General features: G+C 41.7%; 1 protein-coding gene across 1 annotated transcript; it reads left to right on the top strand.

The window, feature by feature from the left end:
• Positions 1–793: 793 nt before the first annotated feature.
• LOC121189718 (adenylosuccinate synthetase isozyme 2) lies at positions 794–19,840 on the top strand. Its single transcript, XM_041050119.1, has 13 exons — positions 794–1,042; positions 6,704–6,806; positions 8,717–8,785; positions 8,890–8,940; positions 9,085–9,151; positions 11,617–11,724; positions 13,153–13,234; positions 13,312–13,438; positions 15,220–15,374; positions 15,705–15,829; positions 16,161–16,258; positions 16,646–16,795; positions 17,292–19,840. The coding sequence occupies exons 1-13, from the start codon at positions 860–862 to the stop codon at positions 17,342–17,344; spliced, it is 1,371 nt and encodes a 456-aa protein (XP_040906053.1). The 5' UTR covers positions 794–859; the 3' UTR covers positions 17,345–19,840.
• The last annotated feature ends 234 nt before the right edge of the window (positions 19,841–20,074 follow it).

The raw sequence follows: 20,074 nt of genomic DNA, 5'->3' as shown, positions 1-20,074 counted from the left end.
TGCTTTATAGATCTGTTGATGAGCTGTGAAATTTACATTACGTCTGTATCTGTAGAACACATCTCATGAATGTACCAGAACTATTTCAATGTTTCACAACACAATATACACCACCGCCACTGTGCTCAGGTGTTTCAGGGGTTTGTTTTAGACACTTGTGCGCATGTGCGAAGCGTCTAACGTTGCCGTGGAGTGAGCTCCTGCAGCGACGCTGAAGTACGTTTACAATTCGAGAGTTAAGGGGAAAGTTAAGGGGAATAGTAACTGACACAGAGCGACCAGACCTCCATTTGCTGGTCCACTTATTTGTTAATGGGCGTTAGACGTCCTCATCAAAGCCTTTGGTTTCTCTGAGTTAATCTAGTCCAGATTTGTATAAGTAGTTTAATCTAGTCTAATCCAATGTGGTCTGGATGGGTAAAAGGCTGTGAAATAAATAATTCCTTTCTCCTTTCCCCAAATCAAATAAAGGTTTTTACAAATCTAAAACGTGCTTTTAAAAAGTCACCCTGATAATGTAGTCCAGATTTGACAAGTCTCAACATAGCGGTTTGGTTCAGTGTGGTCTGGAGAAAACTAACTACAGCACTTTTAGAGCAAAATTTGCTTTAATAAATAACATAAAGGTGTCATAAATCTGACAGTGGGTTTCAAACTGCGTTAAGGCTTTAATCAGGATGTCTGGTGGATCATGAATCGGAGAACCGGTCGCTCAGTGATGTGATTTGAGTCTCCCTTAACTGTCGAACCATAAGCGGACTTCGGCGCCTCCCCCAGTCCTCTGCCTCAGCTGTCTCCGCTGCGGCGCAGCACCGTGCGAAAGGGCGCAGGACCGCACTGAGGCAGGGACCCAGCTGAAATGTTGGAAAGTGGGATTCAGGACGCCGCAGAGGGCAGCGGCGGCTCGCCGAAACAGCCCCCACCGCCGCCGGACGTCGGCAACAAAGTGGACGTGGTGCTGGGGGCTCAGTGGGGCGACGAGGGGAAAGGAAAAGTTGTGGATCTGCTGGCACAGGACGCCGACGTAGTGTGCAGATGTCAGGTTGGTTAGCCCCCCCCCCCCCCCCACCGACCCCCGCGCTCTCCATTCACTCGTTAGGCGTCCGTTCCCGGTTAAGTTAGTCGGCGGAAATCGCGCGGCTAACGTCCAGCGAAAAACCACCGGCGCCTCCGCGGTGTCAAGCTCGGTGCGAGACCCGGAGAGCTAACGACAGGTCTGCTAGCTTACGAGCCATCTCAGTCGGTGTGTTGTACCCAGTGTTTTGCTAATGTCACCTTGAATTCCTGCTAGCTGCTTAGCTCCTCACATCTTTAATGCTGCCCTGAATCGTGTCCTGTCGTGTGCACATGACAAGGTGGCTGGGGGTACCTGTGTTTGACCACAGTGACCAGGTGCATCACTTCGGACCGGGCTTCACCGGCCACCATTAGTGCGTGAAAGCAGTTAACCTCACTAGCAAACAGGGACTCGACTAATGCTGGCAGCAGGTTGGGTTTTTTTGTATTCATTCTGGCTGAACAGTTCATTACATAATAAATTTAATTAATCAGAGAGTCATGTTGATATTATCCTGCATCATCTGGGACTGGGGTAATTGCTGAATCCTGAGGCTGTATTAGCTCCTTTACAGTCTGAAAATGCACTATTTACTTAAGTCTCTTGTAAACTACCATTCATGGTTTTACCATTGGTGAATAAATGAAATACTTTACACGTTATTAAAACATCAAAATGTACATTTGTTGTAATACATTGTCAATTTTGAGTTTGTCAGTTTTAACCATTTCAGCCGATTATTAACTTGTCTTTGCGCTGGGATGTTTTGCCATTTTTATTTAGAACAAAAAAAACCATGGGCTGATTCTGTATTTAGACAAACCCATACATATATATCTACATGCACCATACACAATGTCCTGCTTTGGGGAGCCCCTACACACACCACCTTATCATTTGTGACAGGCTGGGAGGGGGCATGACAACTGAGCACATACAGTACATGCGTTGATAACATACACTTAACTATGTTCAGGGTGCACTAACACATGTTGCTTCTGGCCAAAGCCAATCTCACACCAGGATTCAAGGGGTGTGTGCAGTGAAGTTTCCTCTTAAATGGATTATGAACAATTCTCTGTGGGTCACAAGAAGTATGACAATTGCAGTATGTATAAAGAGATCTGTAGATGATTGTCCAGCTGACAGCGAGTTGTTAATCCCCTTCAGTGTTTCAGCACATGAAATGATTGTGGTTGTTGTTATTTTATCTTATCAAGCTGTAATTTTAGTAATATCCACATGGCCCCTCTGCTAACTCTGGACTTATCTGGACTCAGTGAGCTCGTGGCTCAGTGCTTCCACTCCTGGTGCTCTGTGTTGAATGTGCATGCGCTCTGGTGTCCAATGCAACAGATTGGAGACACTGAAAGTCCATGAGTTGTTGTCTTGGACTGGTGGCTTTCTCTGCTCTTTTCCCACTGATCTCCCTAAACAGGGATAGGTGAGACAGAGCAGTAGAAGGTGGACTGCTTAAAATGTTTAAAAAGCATCTGCTCTGATGGCCTAGAGCCACATCTACTCCAAGAAAGCTGAAATCCAGGCAGCCTGTAGAGGACTGGTCATATTTGGTATCTGATGTACACACAGTGTGTTCAGTCAACCTGTTGGGACATAAAACAACAGTAACCTTATGCTTTGGCAGTAGTTAATGTCTGGGCAACAAAATATATTTGTGAGCAACTCAGCCGAGTTCAGTTTTGTTGTGTGTTTGTGCAGCAATGGGGAGTACTTCCTATTTTTGTTGCCTAGACTTCAAAAAGTCACAGCTCTGTGGCTCTAATTAGTTTCTGTTGACACTTTGCCTGCTGTAGAGTCTGTGCATGAACTGTGGTGTTGTCTCCTCTGAGCGGGGGAAACACAAACTGACCCATGCTGAAGCAAAGCAGGCAACAATGTTTTTGCAACCTTTGTACTACAAATTAGGTTGTCAATACTTTATGTTACTGCTTTGACAATATAGTTTGAGTAAGTGGGAAAGCTCTGGTTTCCATTCAGTCAAATTTAAACCTGCAATACATCCAGCAGTTATAGGGCAACATAATAATTTACATGCAGCTGTGTTTCTGGACACCTGATGAATGTAAGTCCAAGATTTTCTCTCTCTTTTTTTTTTTTTTAGCTCTGTTTTGGTCTCTACCAACTTTTAAGAGAAGTATGTAGCTCTTTAGCTGCTAAATGCTCCACCGTGTCCACTGTGCAGATTGATTTGAAAAGCTTGCTAATTTGCCTTCATTCAAAATTTCATCCTTTTCAGCCTTTTCCCTTCCCTATAACTGACCGACCTCAGGCACTTCCCATCAGAATCACCTGTGCTTAGTGCCAGTAGGTAAGCTACGCTGACATTTAAGGCTGCAACAAGCAATTAGTTTTATTATCAGTTAATTTGTTGATCATTTCTCAGATTGATTGATGGTCTATAAAATGTCCTTGTCTTGTTTTGTCCTATCAACAGTCCAAAACACCCCGCTTTCTGGCAGTGGTCCTGCACAGCGTCCCCTCCATTAACTATAGTGTCTGCGTGTACATTAGTTGGGGACTTGTTGATGTGTGAGTGAGTGCTGAAGTGCTGATGCTGTTCATCTTTTTATAAAACCGGCTTTGCCAGCAGTCTTTGCTCGGTGTTCCTTACAGTCCAAACCTCTAAGATCCTAGAAGTTGTAGCTGCTATAAGTCTCAGGAGACTGATGCCAGGATAGTCAGTGCTCATTATTGTGAAATATCATATATCCATATCATGCTTCACCATGTTAAAAAAAAAAGAGAGAGAGAGAGATGGTATGTTCCATGAACTAAACTAAACCAGGAGATCCTTGAATATCCTTTTGGTGTGCTGGTCGGCCACGGCAAGCAATTTAACTATGTCGCCTTGGACTCTGGAAAAGTATAATTGGTATTTTTTTAATATCCTCTCACATTTCAGACTCAAAATAATGAATTTATCTTAAAAATAAGCTGGAGAGGTCAAAGCATCAGCCAGAAACTGGAGCAAAGTTGCCAAACTTGATACGAAAATTTTAATACAAAACACTAAAAACTAGTAGTAATTGCATCGCATTCCAAGAGCCACCTTTCTGCTTTGGAAGGAATTCAGGGATTCTCCTTCATATTTTTTCTTCAAACCCTTCATACTTTTATTGGCCCGTATGGATGCGAAATTGGTTTTAAATTGCATTTATAATGGTCATAAAAGGTTTTAAAAAGTCCAAGATCTAACTTTTAACCTGCAGAAACCCTGCTAGGAGCACACAGTATGTGAAGGGCTGTGAAACAAGATCATCAGGTTTTTCACTGCCAATAGGAATACCTTTCTTGATGTTTACACTGTGGATTTAGTCTGTGTTGAATTTGCCTGCCAGGAGACACTTTATTTTCCATGTGTTGTGTCACAGTGATACATGGTTTCATGGAAGCACATTAAATCTTAGCCCTTTCACTGGACGTTTTGGTAAATGGAGTTTGTTTGCAAAGATCTTTCAAGATATACTTGTTTAAAAAGGTCAGATATGGAATTTTTAAGGCTGATGCTTATTTCAATATTTTTATTTAAAAAAATCTGATAATTTATTGGCAGATATAATTTTTTTAACAGAAACAGTCAGACGTTAGCCTTCATTCTGAAAAGACACTGTACTAACTTTACACATTTGGAACATTATTTATATATAGATATAGATATATAGAAAACACACACACACACACACACACACACATGTATATGAGGGTTTTTTTTTTTTTTTTTTTCTGATATTATTTAAAGAGCACAGGTGGTTGCCAACATCGGGTCTTGAATTTGAGCTCTTGAACCTATACAGCAGGAGGCGGTTTCTGTTTTCACCATGGCACCGTGCTGCTCAGAGACACAGTGTTATACACAACACATGTTTGATACGGGACAATGAAGAGACATTCAATCTGGCTGTCTTTGACGCAATTGTAGTAGTAAACTACACCAGACTTCATAGAAACCTACGTGGTAAATAGAGCTGCAAAGTTTAGTTAATTAATCAATGACTAATCGATTCTCATGACTGAGACATTTTAGCCATAATAGTAACCCACGTCTACCCTCTCATACCAAAGCAGGAGATTGTTAGACCCATGTTAATCCTTGGTCAGGAGTAAGGTCACAGGTCCAGATCAGGTAACATGACTTGATTCATTAACACCGTTTTTTCACAGATCCTTGCTTTATTCTGAAAAAGTTTGTTGATAAACTTGCATGTCAGACCCCAGTGATGTATTTTTCCCTACTTTGGAAGTCTTATTGCAGAAGAACACAGTGGATAATCACTGCTGCCATAGCAGTTCACTAACCACGGTGAAGAGCAGGCGATTGAGTATCAGAAGCTGGGTTTCTCGTGATGGGAATAAGAGGCCAATCATGGGACTGTATGAGAACCAGAGTTAGGTTCGGTGGGGGATGGGATGGATCGTAAAAGTATCTAAAAAGGAGAGGCATCTGCCCCCCCATCTGTTCCCCCCTCTCCACCTTCAGGGAACTGCTATGGCCAGGAATAACCCCATGTGGTCAAAGCACATGTTGGGCCTGATTTATATCCACAGGCGACGGGGTTAGGAACACATCCTGGTCACGTGACAGACTAAGTTGAAATGGCACCTCAGGTAGTGAGCAGTGACGCAAGCTGCAGAGGCATGAATGGATCTAGAGCTGCGTTATCATCACAGCAAAAAAATATGATACCTAAAATACTCTCCTTCGCTCATCTGTCCCTTCCCTTCTCACCTCTGCTGTTTGTTTGTGCTTTGCTTGTGTTCGTTTCACTGCAAAATTCATCCTCTGTTATTTTTTTTCCCCCATCTCTGTGTTTTTAAGTTAAAGAGCAGCAGACGATGCTCTCTCTGAATCTGAAATGTAAAGGGGAACGTAGACCGGAGGACTCACTGGCTCCACTTTTGCATTTTTATCTCCATTGTCATCTGGGCTCAGTCATGCTCAGGCCTGTTTGCAGCAACCACATTAGCACCCAGCAAACACATATTGTCAGTGTTAAATACAGTGTTTAGTCTTGTGTTTCAAAACTTTGTTCCCACTGAGCAGTGGATATGTTCTCCTATTGAAACTAAATCAATGTAAAGCCGTGGCCCTGTACTGAGCAGTTGTTTTTAGCTGAACAAGAAGTAATCTTGCCAGGTCCTGTCATTTGGGGCTTACTCGGATAATAGCAGGTGAGGCAGATAGTTAATAATGTCAGTCACGTATTAAAGTGAACACGTCATTTCTTCAGCTACATGTCCTTTGTTAGAGGCTTTGAGGCCGCGGTTCTTGACAGGACATGTCCTTGTTTTTGGGTGTAGTAACTAGAAGATTATTCCCATCATGTTAAAGCCACAGTACCAACACTCCATTTTACATTTGTCAGTTAGTTCACACTGGACTGAGACCTTAACTTGAGATCTGAGTGCATAGTGAGCAGGAGTCTCTAAGCAACAGCACAGAGTAGCAGGCATACAGTACCAACACACACTGGCCAGCGGTTTGTATATTTGCTTGTTGCTACTCGCCAAACTATTCGCCCTGCCTTCCAGCTCCGCCAAACAAAGTTGCACAGCCTCCATTAGTCTCATGCCTCTCTGTGTTTCTGTTTGTGTCTCTCCTCATCGCTCTCTGTCTCTTCCCTGCAGGGAGGCAACAACGCAGGACACACAGTGGTGGTTGACTCAGTGGAGTACGACTTTCACCTCCTCCCCAGCGGCATCATCAACCCCAAGGTCACTGCCTTCATTGGTGTGTAATGTGCACAGATGCAAGCACACAGAAACACATAAATTCAACATCACATTTGTGCTATCCACACACACACAAACACATACACGCACACCATTTGCTCTCACACAGTTCCAAGGCCGTCGTTCCTTCTTTCCTCGCTATTTTCTTGAGACTCCTTTTAGCTCGTCATCGCTGTTATAGCCTCCATTTTGACGACTGCTACACTGAGTGTGATCCGCTTGACTCAGAGCCAGACTGCAGGCTACACCACATCCATTCATCCGCAGTAACTTCATTAGCTAATGGTGTCTTATTCTTTCTTTCTGGCTCCCAGCCCTCCACACATCTGCATGTGTAGCTGTACGATCTGTCGATACCTAATCACGTTTCTGCCTTTTCCTCTTTGATATATGACACATTAATGTTCCTCTGCAGCCTGGGACACTCAGAAGGACCTCCAGTACTGTGTGTTGTATGTGATATGCACTTGGATCGATGATGTTTCAGCACGTTGCATTGTCCCATGCATTATTATTTTCCTAGTTTCATTTTTATGAATTCATCTCTTTATTTTGAATTTTTGAAAAACGAGAAATTGGACAAACATTAAAAAAAAAACTTTATTAAACTGCAGCCAAGTAGAGTTCTTTGTTTACTTACTTCTAAGGAACTACATGATCTTTCACTTCATTTTCGTTATCACAAGTATTTTCTAAGCAGTTCTTATTACAAAGCAACCATTAAACCCAGGAGTCGACACTATGCACCGTGTTTTTATAACAGCACTTTCATTTTGGTGGAAGCTTTTATCCCAAAGCGCCCTTCTCAGCTAATTCATTCTCTGCACATTGAACTGTTAAATGCAGCGACTGAGCTGAGGTAATTACTTTTGTGTTCCTCGGTCTGTCGGTCTGTCATGTCTCATGTTTGGTGTTTCCTTCTCCCTACTGTGCATTAAAAGCTGTGAAAGGATCATTTCTCCAGGAATGGAGACCAGACTGGAAAAATAAAGCGCAGCATCTCCTCCTTGACAATGCCGTTTTTTGTGCGTGTGAATATTTTAATGGATGGCAATATTGGCGACATTTATGTTGTATTGTAATCATCGTGGCAATCTCTTGACCTTTCATCTAGTGCCGCCAAAATTTATGTTTGTCCAGTATATAGATAGATTGCTTTTGCAGCAATAGGTGAGCATTTAGTCTTATTAGTGTTTTTCAAATAGACATTTTTTCATTTGTATTCATAGTGTTATTATAATTAATTTATTGTCCCAGTGTGGAGACATGTTTTGTTTATTACACTGTTACTTCTCCTCCATGGGTATAAAAGTACATTCATGTCCTCCAGCAATGTTCTCAGGTCTTTCCTGTTCTTCAGCTGCAAATGGCTTATCTCCCACATGGACTCCTACAGTGTCATTGAAAGAGAATTTATTGTGGTTTTTTTTTTCAGCCTTTTTCCATATTGCTTACATTTAATTTGGTCAAAGTAATTACCACATCTCCCCCACTAAATGCAAACCGATTAAAAGGATAATTATTGCCATTATGTGGGCAGCTCTGTCCAATAGGAATACATTCGTTGTTTAATGGAGTGATTGTCTGCAAAATGGCAGTACAGTCTTATTTTCATTATCGATTAATCTGCAAAGTGTTTTGCTGGTTGATTATTTCTGTGAAACATCTAAAAATAGAGCCAAAATAGAGAACAAATGGCCGCCACAACAGCAGAAGTAGAGCCAAAGCTTTTATCTTGTTTTCTAACAAATGTCCAAAACCTAAAGATATTCTGTTTACGATGAAATATGGCAAAGAAAAGCAGCACATCTCTAAAGCAGTCATCATGAATTTATATGAAACAGATGCATCTTGATACACAACCATCAAACTCAGTCTTGGTTCTGTTTTATTTATTTTTTACCGCAGGCAACGGTGTAGTGATCCACCTTCCAGGCTTGTTTGAAGAGGCAGAAAAGAACGAACGCAAAGGGAAAAGTGAGTGATGTACAGTTTTTCAAACAGATACAGCATAAAACGTGCAAAACAAGACAGCGCCTTCACGTGCAGTATGAAGACTCGAAGTGTGCTTGTGTGTGTAGGTCTACAAGGCTGGGAGAAAAGGTTGATCATCTCAGACAGAGCACATATCGGTAAGTCCTTCCAGGTCCACCCCGGGGTACTGTTTTAATCTGTGTGTGAATGTTCGAATGTACGCGTGCGTGTGTGTGGCTGTGTGAGCCCTGCTTTCTCTGAGGTGTGTGAGAGTGTGTGTTCCCTCTCTCCCTCCTCCGCAGTGTTTGACTTCCACCAAGCGGTTGATGGCGTTCAGGAACAGCAGAGACAAGAGCAAGCAGGCAAGAAGTAAGAAACCTGTTGCTTTAAAAAATGGCTGCAACACACACTAACACACACGCACATCGGGTTCACAAGTGTGGAGGGATGGGGTGCGTGTGAATGTGAGTGAACTGCTTGCTAACAAGTTCACTATATCAACTTTAAAGCTGATGATATGTCAGTGTTGCGTTCTCAGCTCGTTTCATCTGCCCTCGGTTACTGCAGCTTTTAAAAAAAGGTTAATCTGAGTTTAATTTTCCTGTTTCACTTTATGAATCAAGTGTTGCTTCAAAGCAAATCCAGTGAGGTTTTTAAACAACAAAAGGCCTGTGGTTCCTGGTCGAAGATTTTTCTTCATATACAGTGGAGTCAAAGAGTCTCTTTAATTAAGAAGGAAAAGAAGCATTTCCTCCTTAATTAATTTGCACAGACATTTGTCTTCACCTTTTATCTGTACGTAAATGTCTTTCCACAGTGACACACATGCATATAATCTCACCACCACTCTGCCTGGAGGCGTCCTCTGAGAGGTCAGAAGGCAGACAGACAGAAAGGGTATCAGCCCTCGAGCAGGTGGAGGTTATGAACAGTAAAGTGAGAGACTAGCATGTCTTCATCACTTTTTACAGCAAATCTAGAGAGTATACGCAGGTTTTTTAAAATGTGGGTAAACCTGCTAAAATAAGCTGATTGACTCCTTTCCCATTGCCAGTGGATGAGTTTCTGAACCACGCCAGCGTATGTGAGGAATGTTAAGCTGAGCCTGAGGAGTGTTCAAAATATTAAGCTCAAGAGAGACTGTTCAAAGCTGATTTGTGTCTACCAGCTCAGCAACCAAAGCCCCAGACACCCAGCCAACTACTGTGTGTGTGTGTGTGTGTCAGAGAGAGAGAGAATGCATTTTCACAATGGTGCCTTAATGGCACAGTCATTATAAGCTTTCAGCAGATTGCTAGACAGGCTGGTGGATTTACAGATCTGCTGCTGGAAGTCAGAGCTGACTACAGTCACACAGTGTAGATTTATGGAATATCACATCAAAAAGGTCAAAAAGGTGGGCTTGAAAATGTAGTTTTGTACCAGTGATCTTAGTTTGTAAGCTTGTAATTTAGTGCTTGTACCTGTTAACAGCTTACAGGTTTAATTAAGGTGTAAACAGCCAGACTCTGTTTTATGAGTTTGTGCACTGAGTTCCAACTTGAAGGCTAAATTTTATAAACTGGCAACCAGCCAGCTGCTGGCGCTAAGATTGTGATTCACTAATGGGTTTTACCAAGTAAAATTATCAGATTATTTACTTAAACACTTCAATATGTGCTGTATAAATATCTATAAACCCTAGAACAGGTGGGATTGAAGGTGAATGGAAAGTCAAAGCTTGAAAATATTACATTTAATGCACAAACTTGAAAAACAGAGTTTACAGATTTGAAAAAAAAATCTGCAAGCGCTGACTTCTGTTTACAAATTGAAGCATACAATGTACAAAAGGCACAAAACTCAATTTTCAAGCATACTTATTTGAATGATATGATATTCCTTATAGCTAGCATGAATGACAGGACTCTTATTAAATCAAACCTGATCCTAATGTACAGTATGTTCATTTTACTGCATTTTACTCTCTCTGTGCCCTAAGATTAGGGTCACATCTGCTATGTGAACATGTATGTTCATTTTAAAGATACATTAAATTTCATTCTGCATCTCCGACAAAGTGTAATGGTATTTTTCGCGTTTTGTTGCCACATTTTAAATTTGAAATATATTATGTTCTTTGAGTTCTGCCAAAGAGTGAGGTTCAAGAGGTCAGATTAGCCAATGTTTCACGAAAAGCAAATGTTAGAGAAACAAATTTATACTTTTACTTTTGATACTTAAAGTACATTTTTCTGATAATACTACTTCTTCCAAGTCTTAAAAAAGTGTTGACTGTTTATTCATGCGCTGAGCTCACATGGTGATTGGATACTGCATGTTTTACTTTGGCTGCTGCTAATGATGAAACCGAATAACCACAGAGAATCTTTGGCTGTTTACATTCTGTAGTGTTTATATGTGGAGTGAGCATAATTTTCTGTGCGTAGTCCTGCTGTGCTACTCTGTCATTCCTAAGTGGACCATAAGAGGTCCGATTTACCAGTCTATGATTTTACTGTAACCTGTGCCCATTTTGGTGACGTCAGAAGGTTTCTTCAATCAGACGTTGCACGTCTAATGTCCACTGTCGACTGACTCAGCATGTTTTATCTCAAAGTGAAATCACAGCTCCAAAACAGTCACATGAAACTTTTGGTCCTGTCATTTTCCTTCAAGTTAAAACCACTGATGTTACTGGGTCCAGAGTCTGGGTCTGTTAAGAATTTCACGGCAACTAGCTTGATGACATGATGAATTTTGAAACTGTGAAAAGGCATGTTGTAGGCTGAGATCATGTGCTAATGCTACTTCTATTTTTGTTTCTCCCTCCTTCCTGTCTTGGCCCCGCCCAGTCTCGGAACAACAAAGAAGGGCATTGGTCCAGTGTACTCGGCCAAGGCAGCACGTAGTGGTCTCAGGATATGTGACCTGCTGGCTGACTTCAATCAGTTCTCTGAAAGGTCTGTTCCAACACTACAGGATTATATGTCTGGGATTCTAATGAAATCTGTATCTAAGTTGGCTCAGTGTGTTAATGATAACGCCCTCCAAAGACCACTGGGCGATGAGTTAGGATGACTAATTAATTAAAATCTGTGAGTAATGTAATTGTTTCTTCTATGCCTTATCATCCCTCTTTCCATCACTGAAACTCTTCCTTGAACTCTGAGGAACTCAGAAGCTTTACCTGCTTTTTGACCCCAGTACTCCAGGAGCCTTTTTTTTTTTGGAAGTCTTGAACTTTACTTGAATTTTGACCAAAAGATCTCAGCTATAAGTGGGCATTCAGACCGAAATCAGACCCAGAATAGAACAATGCAGCGGGCACGTTGTTTCGAAATGTGATCCATGAGGTTCCAGTGTGAGTCACAGATCAGATGCCAAGACTCTTGCACAATGGTTTGGAAAACTCATAGCCCTGCCAGATGACGCCATGTTGCTTTCCTGTGTTTTGTTTTTTTTTGTTTTTTTTTCCTGGAGCCCTCTGCTTTGCCACCCCCGCTGCTTCACCAGACTGGCCTCGTTTAAGTGAATGACGGCTGTGAATTATTTTACTATGTGGGGCTGTCTGTTTCGAAACACGTGAATCACCACAGGGAGCCGGTCAGAGATGAGACTTGAGTAAACTATGGTTCAGTGGATTTACCAAGTGAATTCCACCAATCAGCATACACTCCTGTGTTTTTAAGCACTCTTTATGGGTGAAAAACATTTCTTACACAGAGATATAGACAATAACAAACCATAACCTAAATATTCACAGCATAATAAAAAAAAATACCATAGGCATGAAGACGAGCTGCACCAGCAATGCTAAGACTAAACAACAGCTTTGTGATCTAAATAAATTGGTCAGTCAGTCCTTGAACTGTCAAATCTTACCCCAGAGGTGATGATGAGCACAATACTAGCTCATAGATGAAAGCATACAACACTCAACTGCAGCCTTAATAACCTTTCTGTGTGACCGTGGTGCTCACCTTTTATCTCTGACTTTGACTGTGTAGGTTACTAAGAGACTAGTTGAATAACACTACCCACCATCTGTCCTTTCTGATGGCCTGGGAACTATCAGGAGGGAACTGTACTGACTGTCAAAATCAAACACCACTTACAGTATAGCGTTCAGAAAATAGCTTTTTCCATTATTAGTCTAGTTTGGTGGAAGCACAAACAGAAATCCTCGTAAGGGCCATCTTGTTCCAGAGTTTAGTTTCTGGGACTCTGGTTAATATGGGCCAATGAATCTTTGTAAATGGCAAGATATGTTGTTTGTGTGCCTCTTGTGTTTCCAATCTCATTGCAATATGATGTAGAATGGTAACACACCAGCCCAGTTGGTGGAGTTAATGACAGTGAGAGGAACTGATCAGTGTTACCTGTTACAGGTATAAAGTATTGGCCCAGCAGTACAAGGCCATGTACCCCACTCTGGAGATTGACATAGAGGGAGAACTTGTCAAATTAAAGGTAACAGAAATTAAACAGAATGGTATTTCTGGAAACATCAAATTGTCCCATTTGCAGTGACATATGTATGATTGTAGGACTACGTGGAGCGGATCAAGCCCATGGTGAGAGACGGTGTGCACTACATGTACGAGGCTCTTCATGGTCCTCCGAAGAAGATCCTGGTGGAGGGAGCCAACGCAGCGCTGCTGGACATAGACTTTGGTCAGTGCATCACTGTGTGTGCATGTGTGAGCGTGCATGTGCACCACAGTTCAGCACGCCTTACTATTAACTTGTGTGGTTCTGTATATTTTCCAATTATCCTTCTGATACTAAGCCAACCTCTCTGTGCTAACCCGTTTTTTACTTGAAAATCGCTGTTCGACGCGTCTACGGTGACCCAGTGATGTTACCCTGACACACTTAAGCGTGTGAGATACTCTTTACAAAAGCCTGCTCGGAGCTCAGACTAGGAATGATGGTAAGTTCGCTGACGGCCACTGACGTGCTCTGGCATCCGGGCTTGACCTGCACGCTCACAAGTTAAAACCACTCGATGACACCTGACTGTGCATGAGCACGAAGGCACCTTGTATCAGCAGTCAGTCAAGTCAATCTGTCAGTCAGAATTACAGACTAGTCATTAAATCCAGGACTATTCTCGAAGGGTTTTTGTTTGAAAGCATGACAGTTGTAGTTGTCCTCTCAGATAATGACTGGGCATACTAATCTCTCCCATATTGTCGTATGTCACAAGACCTGCCATTACCAAAAGCAGTGACGGCACAGAGCAGATTAAATTACAGTCGAAGGTTCGTTGCTGGTTATTATCAAAAGAATAACTGTAATAACTCTGGTGTTGTCATGGCACAGTTCCCTGCACTCTGAGAGGCAAACAGTCTCTTTCTGACTGGTTACACCTGCACTTGATTAGAAATCTGTATCATTATCTTCATTGAGACTTATTTGGAATCTGGGAGCATCACATCGTCACATCACACTTCAGTGTTTAGCTACAGAGCGCTTTGACGGGAGACTTGGCTGCTGATGGACACACTGGCTGCTGCAGACATCGAACCTGTCCTTCTTTTATTACACAACAGTCTCTGTGAACACTGGGTTGATCTGCATGTGGGCAGCTTCCAGCTTCAAGGCGTGGAAACTCAATCCTTGTTTGCTTTTATCACAGCAGTTGAAACACACTTTCTAAAGCACACAATGTTTTGAATGCCTGAGGTCGAGACGACTTATAGTTCATACCATTCTGCTGTAAGTCGTTATCACCTCAGGGATGTCCTTGGGTACATTTTGACAAAAGACAGACCAGTAAAATTGGTTTTAATGTCACTGAGTGGTTTTGTTCTGTCAGATGGGAAAGGTTCTTTCTTTTCAGGCAGCCCAGTTGTCAAGAAGCCAGTTGGCCTGAAGTCAAACTCAGTCACAGATTCACAGCTAGGTATTTCACTTGAGTGAACTTGCAGGTTTTGAACCAGTAAGCAAATCCGAAGGTATTTGTCTAATGAGGTGTCTTGTCCAGTGACTGAAGGACCAGGCAGGTCAGTTCTCAGTTTTAGGAGAGATCCAAGCTGAACCAGTCAGCCAGCAATATCACAACAAGTTCTAAAACAAACATACTGTATCTGCCATGTCAGCACAGTGCCTTGTACCCCAACCTCCATGGGTACATTATGAACAGGATACTCTTAATGGTGCACATTTGCGAAATGGAAACAGATAAATGTTGAAAAATGGAGTTCAGTGGAGTAAGACAGCCTTTTTTGTGTTGGAATTCTTGTGAATGCCCTATAAACATGGAGACATGGGGTTTTCGAGAGTGTTGTTGGGGCAGTTGATTTTGTGGGGACCCACAGTGTGAGGCTTTGAAATCGTCTGCTCCAGACAAATCTTTCCACTTTTTTTTTTTCAGTTGCATGTTTATTCAACCAATATCTACGATAAAAAAGCAAAAGCATGATCAGTCTCCTCTCCTCGTGTCATTGCAGGGACGTATCCGTTTGTGACATCGTCCAACTGCACGGTGGGCGGGGTGTGCACTGGTCTCGGCATGCCGCCTCAGAACGTCGGGGAGGTTTATGGTGTCGTCAAGGCGTACACCACCCGAGTGGGGATTGGAGCGTTCCCCTCAGAGCAGAACAATGTAAGAGGACACAAACACTAACTTAATAACTAAAAAATGGACTTGTTGAGTAGTTTTGTTTTCAAACAGCACCACCCAGAGGAGGTTTTGCTACACCGCCGGAGTTAAACTTCATTTGTAAAGATCAGTAAAACTGTCTGTGACACCTGCTCATGACTGAAACTGAAACCTGAATTCAGAGGCTGGTGTTTCATAGCTGAACGTTTTTAGTGCCTGTCGCTGGTTCATTCAGCCGTCACTGACTGTGAGTGATGTAGAACGATAACAAGCTCTTCAAACATTTACAGAAAACTCAGAGACTGACAGACAGTCTGTGCTTGCTGTCTTTAGGAGATCGGAGAGCTGCTACAGACTCGAGGGAAGGAGGTGGGCGTAACCACAGGCCGGAAGAGACGATGTGGTTGGCTGGATCTGGTGCTCATCAAATATGCACACATGATTAATGGCTTCACTGCGTGAGTTTGACGTGTTTTTATTATTTGTTCTGTCATTGTTCTTCAGCACAATGACAGTAAATTAAATCCAGCAAATAAAAAAAATAGAATAAGTAAATAAAAGTTTTAAGAACAGTAAAATAAATAAAGCATAGTGGAACTGGAAGAATAAAATATATACATAAGTCCGGTGTACATACACAGATGATTTTTTTATCTTCTCTTTTTCTCTCACCTCATTCACAGTAGATCAGTTTTCTCTGATTTTTTTTAATTTGCTGGTATATGATATGCTGTTACCAGAGGTTTGTTAGCACGGTGACTGACACACCCTTTCCCTTTTCTCTTTCAGTTTAGCACTCACCAAACTTGATATACTTGACGTGTTCGCAGAGATCAAAGTGGGCGTAGCGTACAAAGTCGACAACCAAACTATACCTCACTTTCCAGGTGAGCTGGTGTGTGACTGTGTGTCAAAGCACAAAGTAGAAGAATATGTGAAATGTTCGTGACTTGTTGAAATTTAAAGACAACCTTACCTTGACCTTTTCCCCACATGCAACCAAAAGTGTTTCTCAAATGGGAAAAAAATGTGTTTGGATGCAGTCTGCCTTCAGTGGATAATGTCCAACCCCTGTTTGACTTGTTTCCACCGTTTCCTCTTCCTCCAGTGTATAAGATTATTTATAGGCAGGATCACATTGATCTGTTGTCATAGCTGTTTGATTGCAGTCTCCTGTAAAACTAATGGTGTGATATTACTCGCCCCCCCCCCCCCCCCCCCCCCCCCGCCCCTTCTCTCCCTTCCAACCCGTCTTCTTATTGATTGTGTGCCAGCCAATCAGGAGGTATTGCAGCGTGTGGAGGTCCAGTATGAGACACTACCTGGCTGGAACAGCGACACCTCAGCTGCTCGGAGCTTCGAGGAGTTGCCTGAAAATGCCCAGAAATATGTCCGCTTCATTGAAGAGCATGTGGGAGTGCCTGGTACAATATTTTTGATTGATCGATCGATTATTTGATTTTAACTGTTTGGGCACCGCATAGTTTGGTATGTAATGTGCCAGTCAGTCTTGTCCAGTCATGTTTAATTTCTTGTTGTTTGTCCCAGTTCTGAGACTTCAGAGTGCTATTGCAGTTAATCCCAGTGCTGTTTTAACTCAATTTTGATTTATTTTCATTCTTAATCAATCTGCTCACCATTTTCTGGATTAATTGATTAATCATTCAGTTTATAAGATGTCAGAAAATAGTGAAACTTGCCTAAGACTTGCAGCCAAAACAGAACAGGTCACTAAAGATTCAGTATTCAAACAGAAGTTCAAATTTCGAATGAAACGCGATAGCCATAAGTATGGTTTCTCTGAGCATGCTGGTTTCTTGAGTGCATGTAAATGTACTGATTAACACACAGACCCGAGACCTGTGGCAGCCTCTACTGTAGGAGAAATGAACACCCGCCTCCGCTTCTATGTTTCCCCAGTCAAATGGATCGGAGTGGGCAAGTCTCGGGAGTCCATGATCCAGCTGTTCTAGAGGGAAGGAGGAGAAACGCGAGCAAAGAGGATGCACAGCAGCGAATCAACTGTACCCTTCTTCCTTTCACCCCCACACACAGCCTACCTACCTGTCTCAACTCTCCGACACAGACACGACCATCATGTCTGTCCTGTAGAGCTTCACACCTGTGTATCATCAGACCGGACCTATCTGGCTCACACTCCCATCAGACTCACCTCCCTGTGCGAGCAGTTCCCGACGTCTCATCTGGATTTTTAACAGTTTTAAAGTTTAAAAGGTGTTCCGCGGGCAAGCCCCCTCTTTAATTTGTCCCCGCTTCTATCGTAGCCGTTTTTATTTCAGACGTACGCCACAGTCGGCAACACCAGCTGCCATCAGGTCTGACAGAGGACGTGAGGACACGGACTCAACACACACCCCTCGGAGGAACTATCCACAGATGTTTGGTTGGTCAAACCTTGTACAAGTGTATTTTTGTTAATCTATGCTGTGTTTTAAATGCGCTGTGCCAGTCCGGTGTACATCAGTTGTCAAGTTTTAACCTCGGCACTTTAGGTGCTTTGGACTGTATCTGCTTCATGTTTTATTCTGCCAGGTGTGCAACACATCCTGACTTGATAAAGGGATCCTTTAATATTTTAAATGTGTCTTTTTGTGTTTGTTTTTTCGGCGTCTGACAAATGTTAAAGATTTCTTCTATTGCCTTGTCATTCAACCAAAAAATTTGCTTTTAAATTTCTTGTAGCTAGCGATTGCTTCCACCGAACAGCGCTGTTGATGAAATGTTGACGTACATCTTCCCGTACCGTGAGAAAAGGTACGTGTTTTTCTGTTTTTAGTGGGTGAGTTTTCTATGATACCAGTACACAGAATCTGGTGTAACTATCACTTTTTCAAATCAAAATCAAATCACTAGGCCAGCATCTGTCCACTCGCGCTCTTGTGATTTTTTTTTTTTATCTTACAATCACCTTTGATTACTTTCAGTTCAGTGTTGTGTTAAAGTGAAGAGGAAGGCAACAGTAACAGCTTTACACAGAGAGAAGAAAAGTGTAAATATGGGTTGATACATACTGTGTAAGGCAGTTGATCATCTTTCACTTTGTTTGTTTTTTTGTCCAAAACAGAAAAATAAGTCAGTTCACGCATTGTTCCGAGATGGTTACCCTGACTGTCAGTCTCATAGTCCCATAATTTAAACAGTCTAAATATGGGTTGGTGGTTCTACTGTGTGTTGTGTTGTTATTTTCAACATGTGAGAAAAGTATTACACTGATATCCCAGACTTGGAATTACAAGTAGGTGGCTGTTGTGTGTCTTTCCAACTCGGCTGCTTTTATTTACAAACTTTACAATATGACATGAAGGCAGCATTGTTCTTCCTGTCTTTGGAATTTGTACACTGTTAACATGGGCCTTTAGATATCTGGATTGTTACGCTAAAGGTTTACTCCAGTGGTGTAGCATTGCCCTTCCAACGAAGTTAAGCTGGTCACAAGAGACACAAGTTAGTTTAACCAATATATCACAGAGGTATTGTTCCCAATTTTAACTTGAATTCGTAAAATACTCTTCTTTTTTTTCCACTTCACTGGAGGACGTATTTGCCACCAGATATGCTCTGAATGTGTTTTTATTTTTTTTAAGTCAGAGGGTTTAGTTACGCATTTCAGGAATTTTACTGCACAATACAAAGTATAGCTTAAACAACGACATGAATGGGTTCATTACCAGAACTTTTTCATAGAGGTCATTTTGCTGGACAGTATTCAGTCATATGATCAGTATAAATATAACTATACATTTTTTTTGTAATCTCTTCCCTAATGACCTAAACATACTATCACTTCTCTCAGGACATGAATGAAATTACTTTTTTTTAAAAGTAAATTTGTGCAGACCTGCTCTGCAGGAGTCCAGAAAACATTCAGAATTCCTGCAGAGCAGTTTTAGCATTTTTGAGAAGCAAAGCTGCTCCCATTGATAAACAAAGCAAATCATTCACATAACTGTATTTACTGATTCATGGACACACTCTTGCTCCCTTCTGCCCCCTAGTGGCAGTTAAGAGGGAAGAAAACAAGTGACTCCAGATCATTCATTCATTTCTATCTGCTTCTCTGAACGATGTCTGTTTAGTATCCATGACCCTATATCTTCTGTCTCCTAACACTGTTGTGTTTGTCTCCTGCTGTTATTTGCACATTTATCCCTTTACCTGCTCACACTGCCAACTTTCACGGAGTTCCCTCTCACAGACTCCTACCGTGGCATCTGGTTAAGACTAAATGAATGTTTTAGGCTACATACATGCAATACGCTCATAAAAACTCTTGTGCTAACTCTTTTGTTCTTATTTAACCCCCCTCGTTTTATTTCCTTTAAAGTCATTTTCAGGTTGGAAAAAAAATCATCACATTTTCAAAAAATTTATCCTGACATGATACTTTGGTGTCTTTGGAAACTTTGGGATCTCCACTAGAATTTAAAATAAAGTTCTGTGGGTTTGAACAATGTTTGGCTGCAGCACATGGGTTTGTAATATCGGTTTCGAGTTTTTGAGTTCTGAGACATGAAAAACTCTGAATTCAATATCACAAAATGAGCAATAGAACAGAGAACAGACACATGCACAAACAACAATAATAATAAACTGATTTAAATCACAGTAGATGCCAAAAAAAAAGTTCCAGCTTAGGAATTCATTGCAGGCATATAACTCATTTACAGTCTTAAATACACTTC

This window comes from Toxotes jaculatrix, chromosome 11 (assembly GCF_017976425.1).
Source record: "Toxotes jaculatrix isolate fToxJac2 chromosome 11, fToxJac2.pri, whole genome shotgun sequence".
NCBI lineage: Eukaryota > Metazoa > Chordata > Actinopteri > Toxotidae > Toxotes > Toxotes jaculatrix.
Note: the sequence above shows the minus strand (reverse complement) of the source record. Positions and strands in the feature narration are given on the sequence as shown.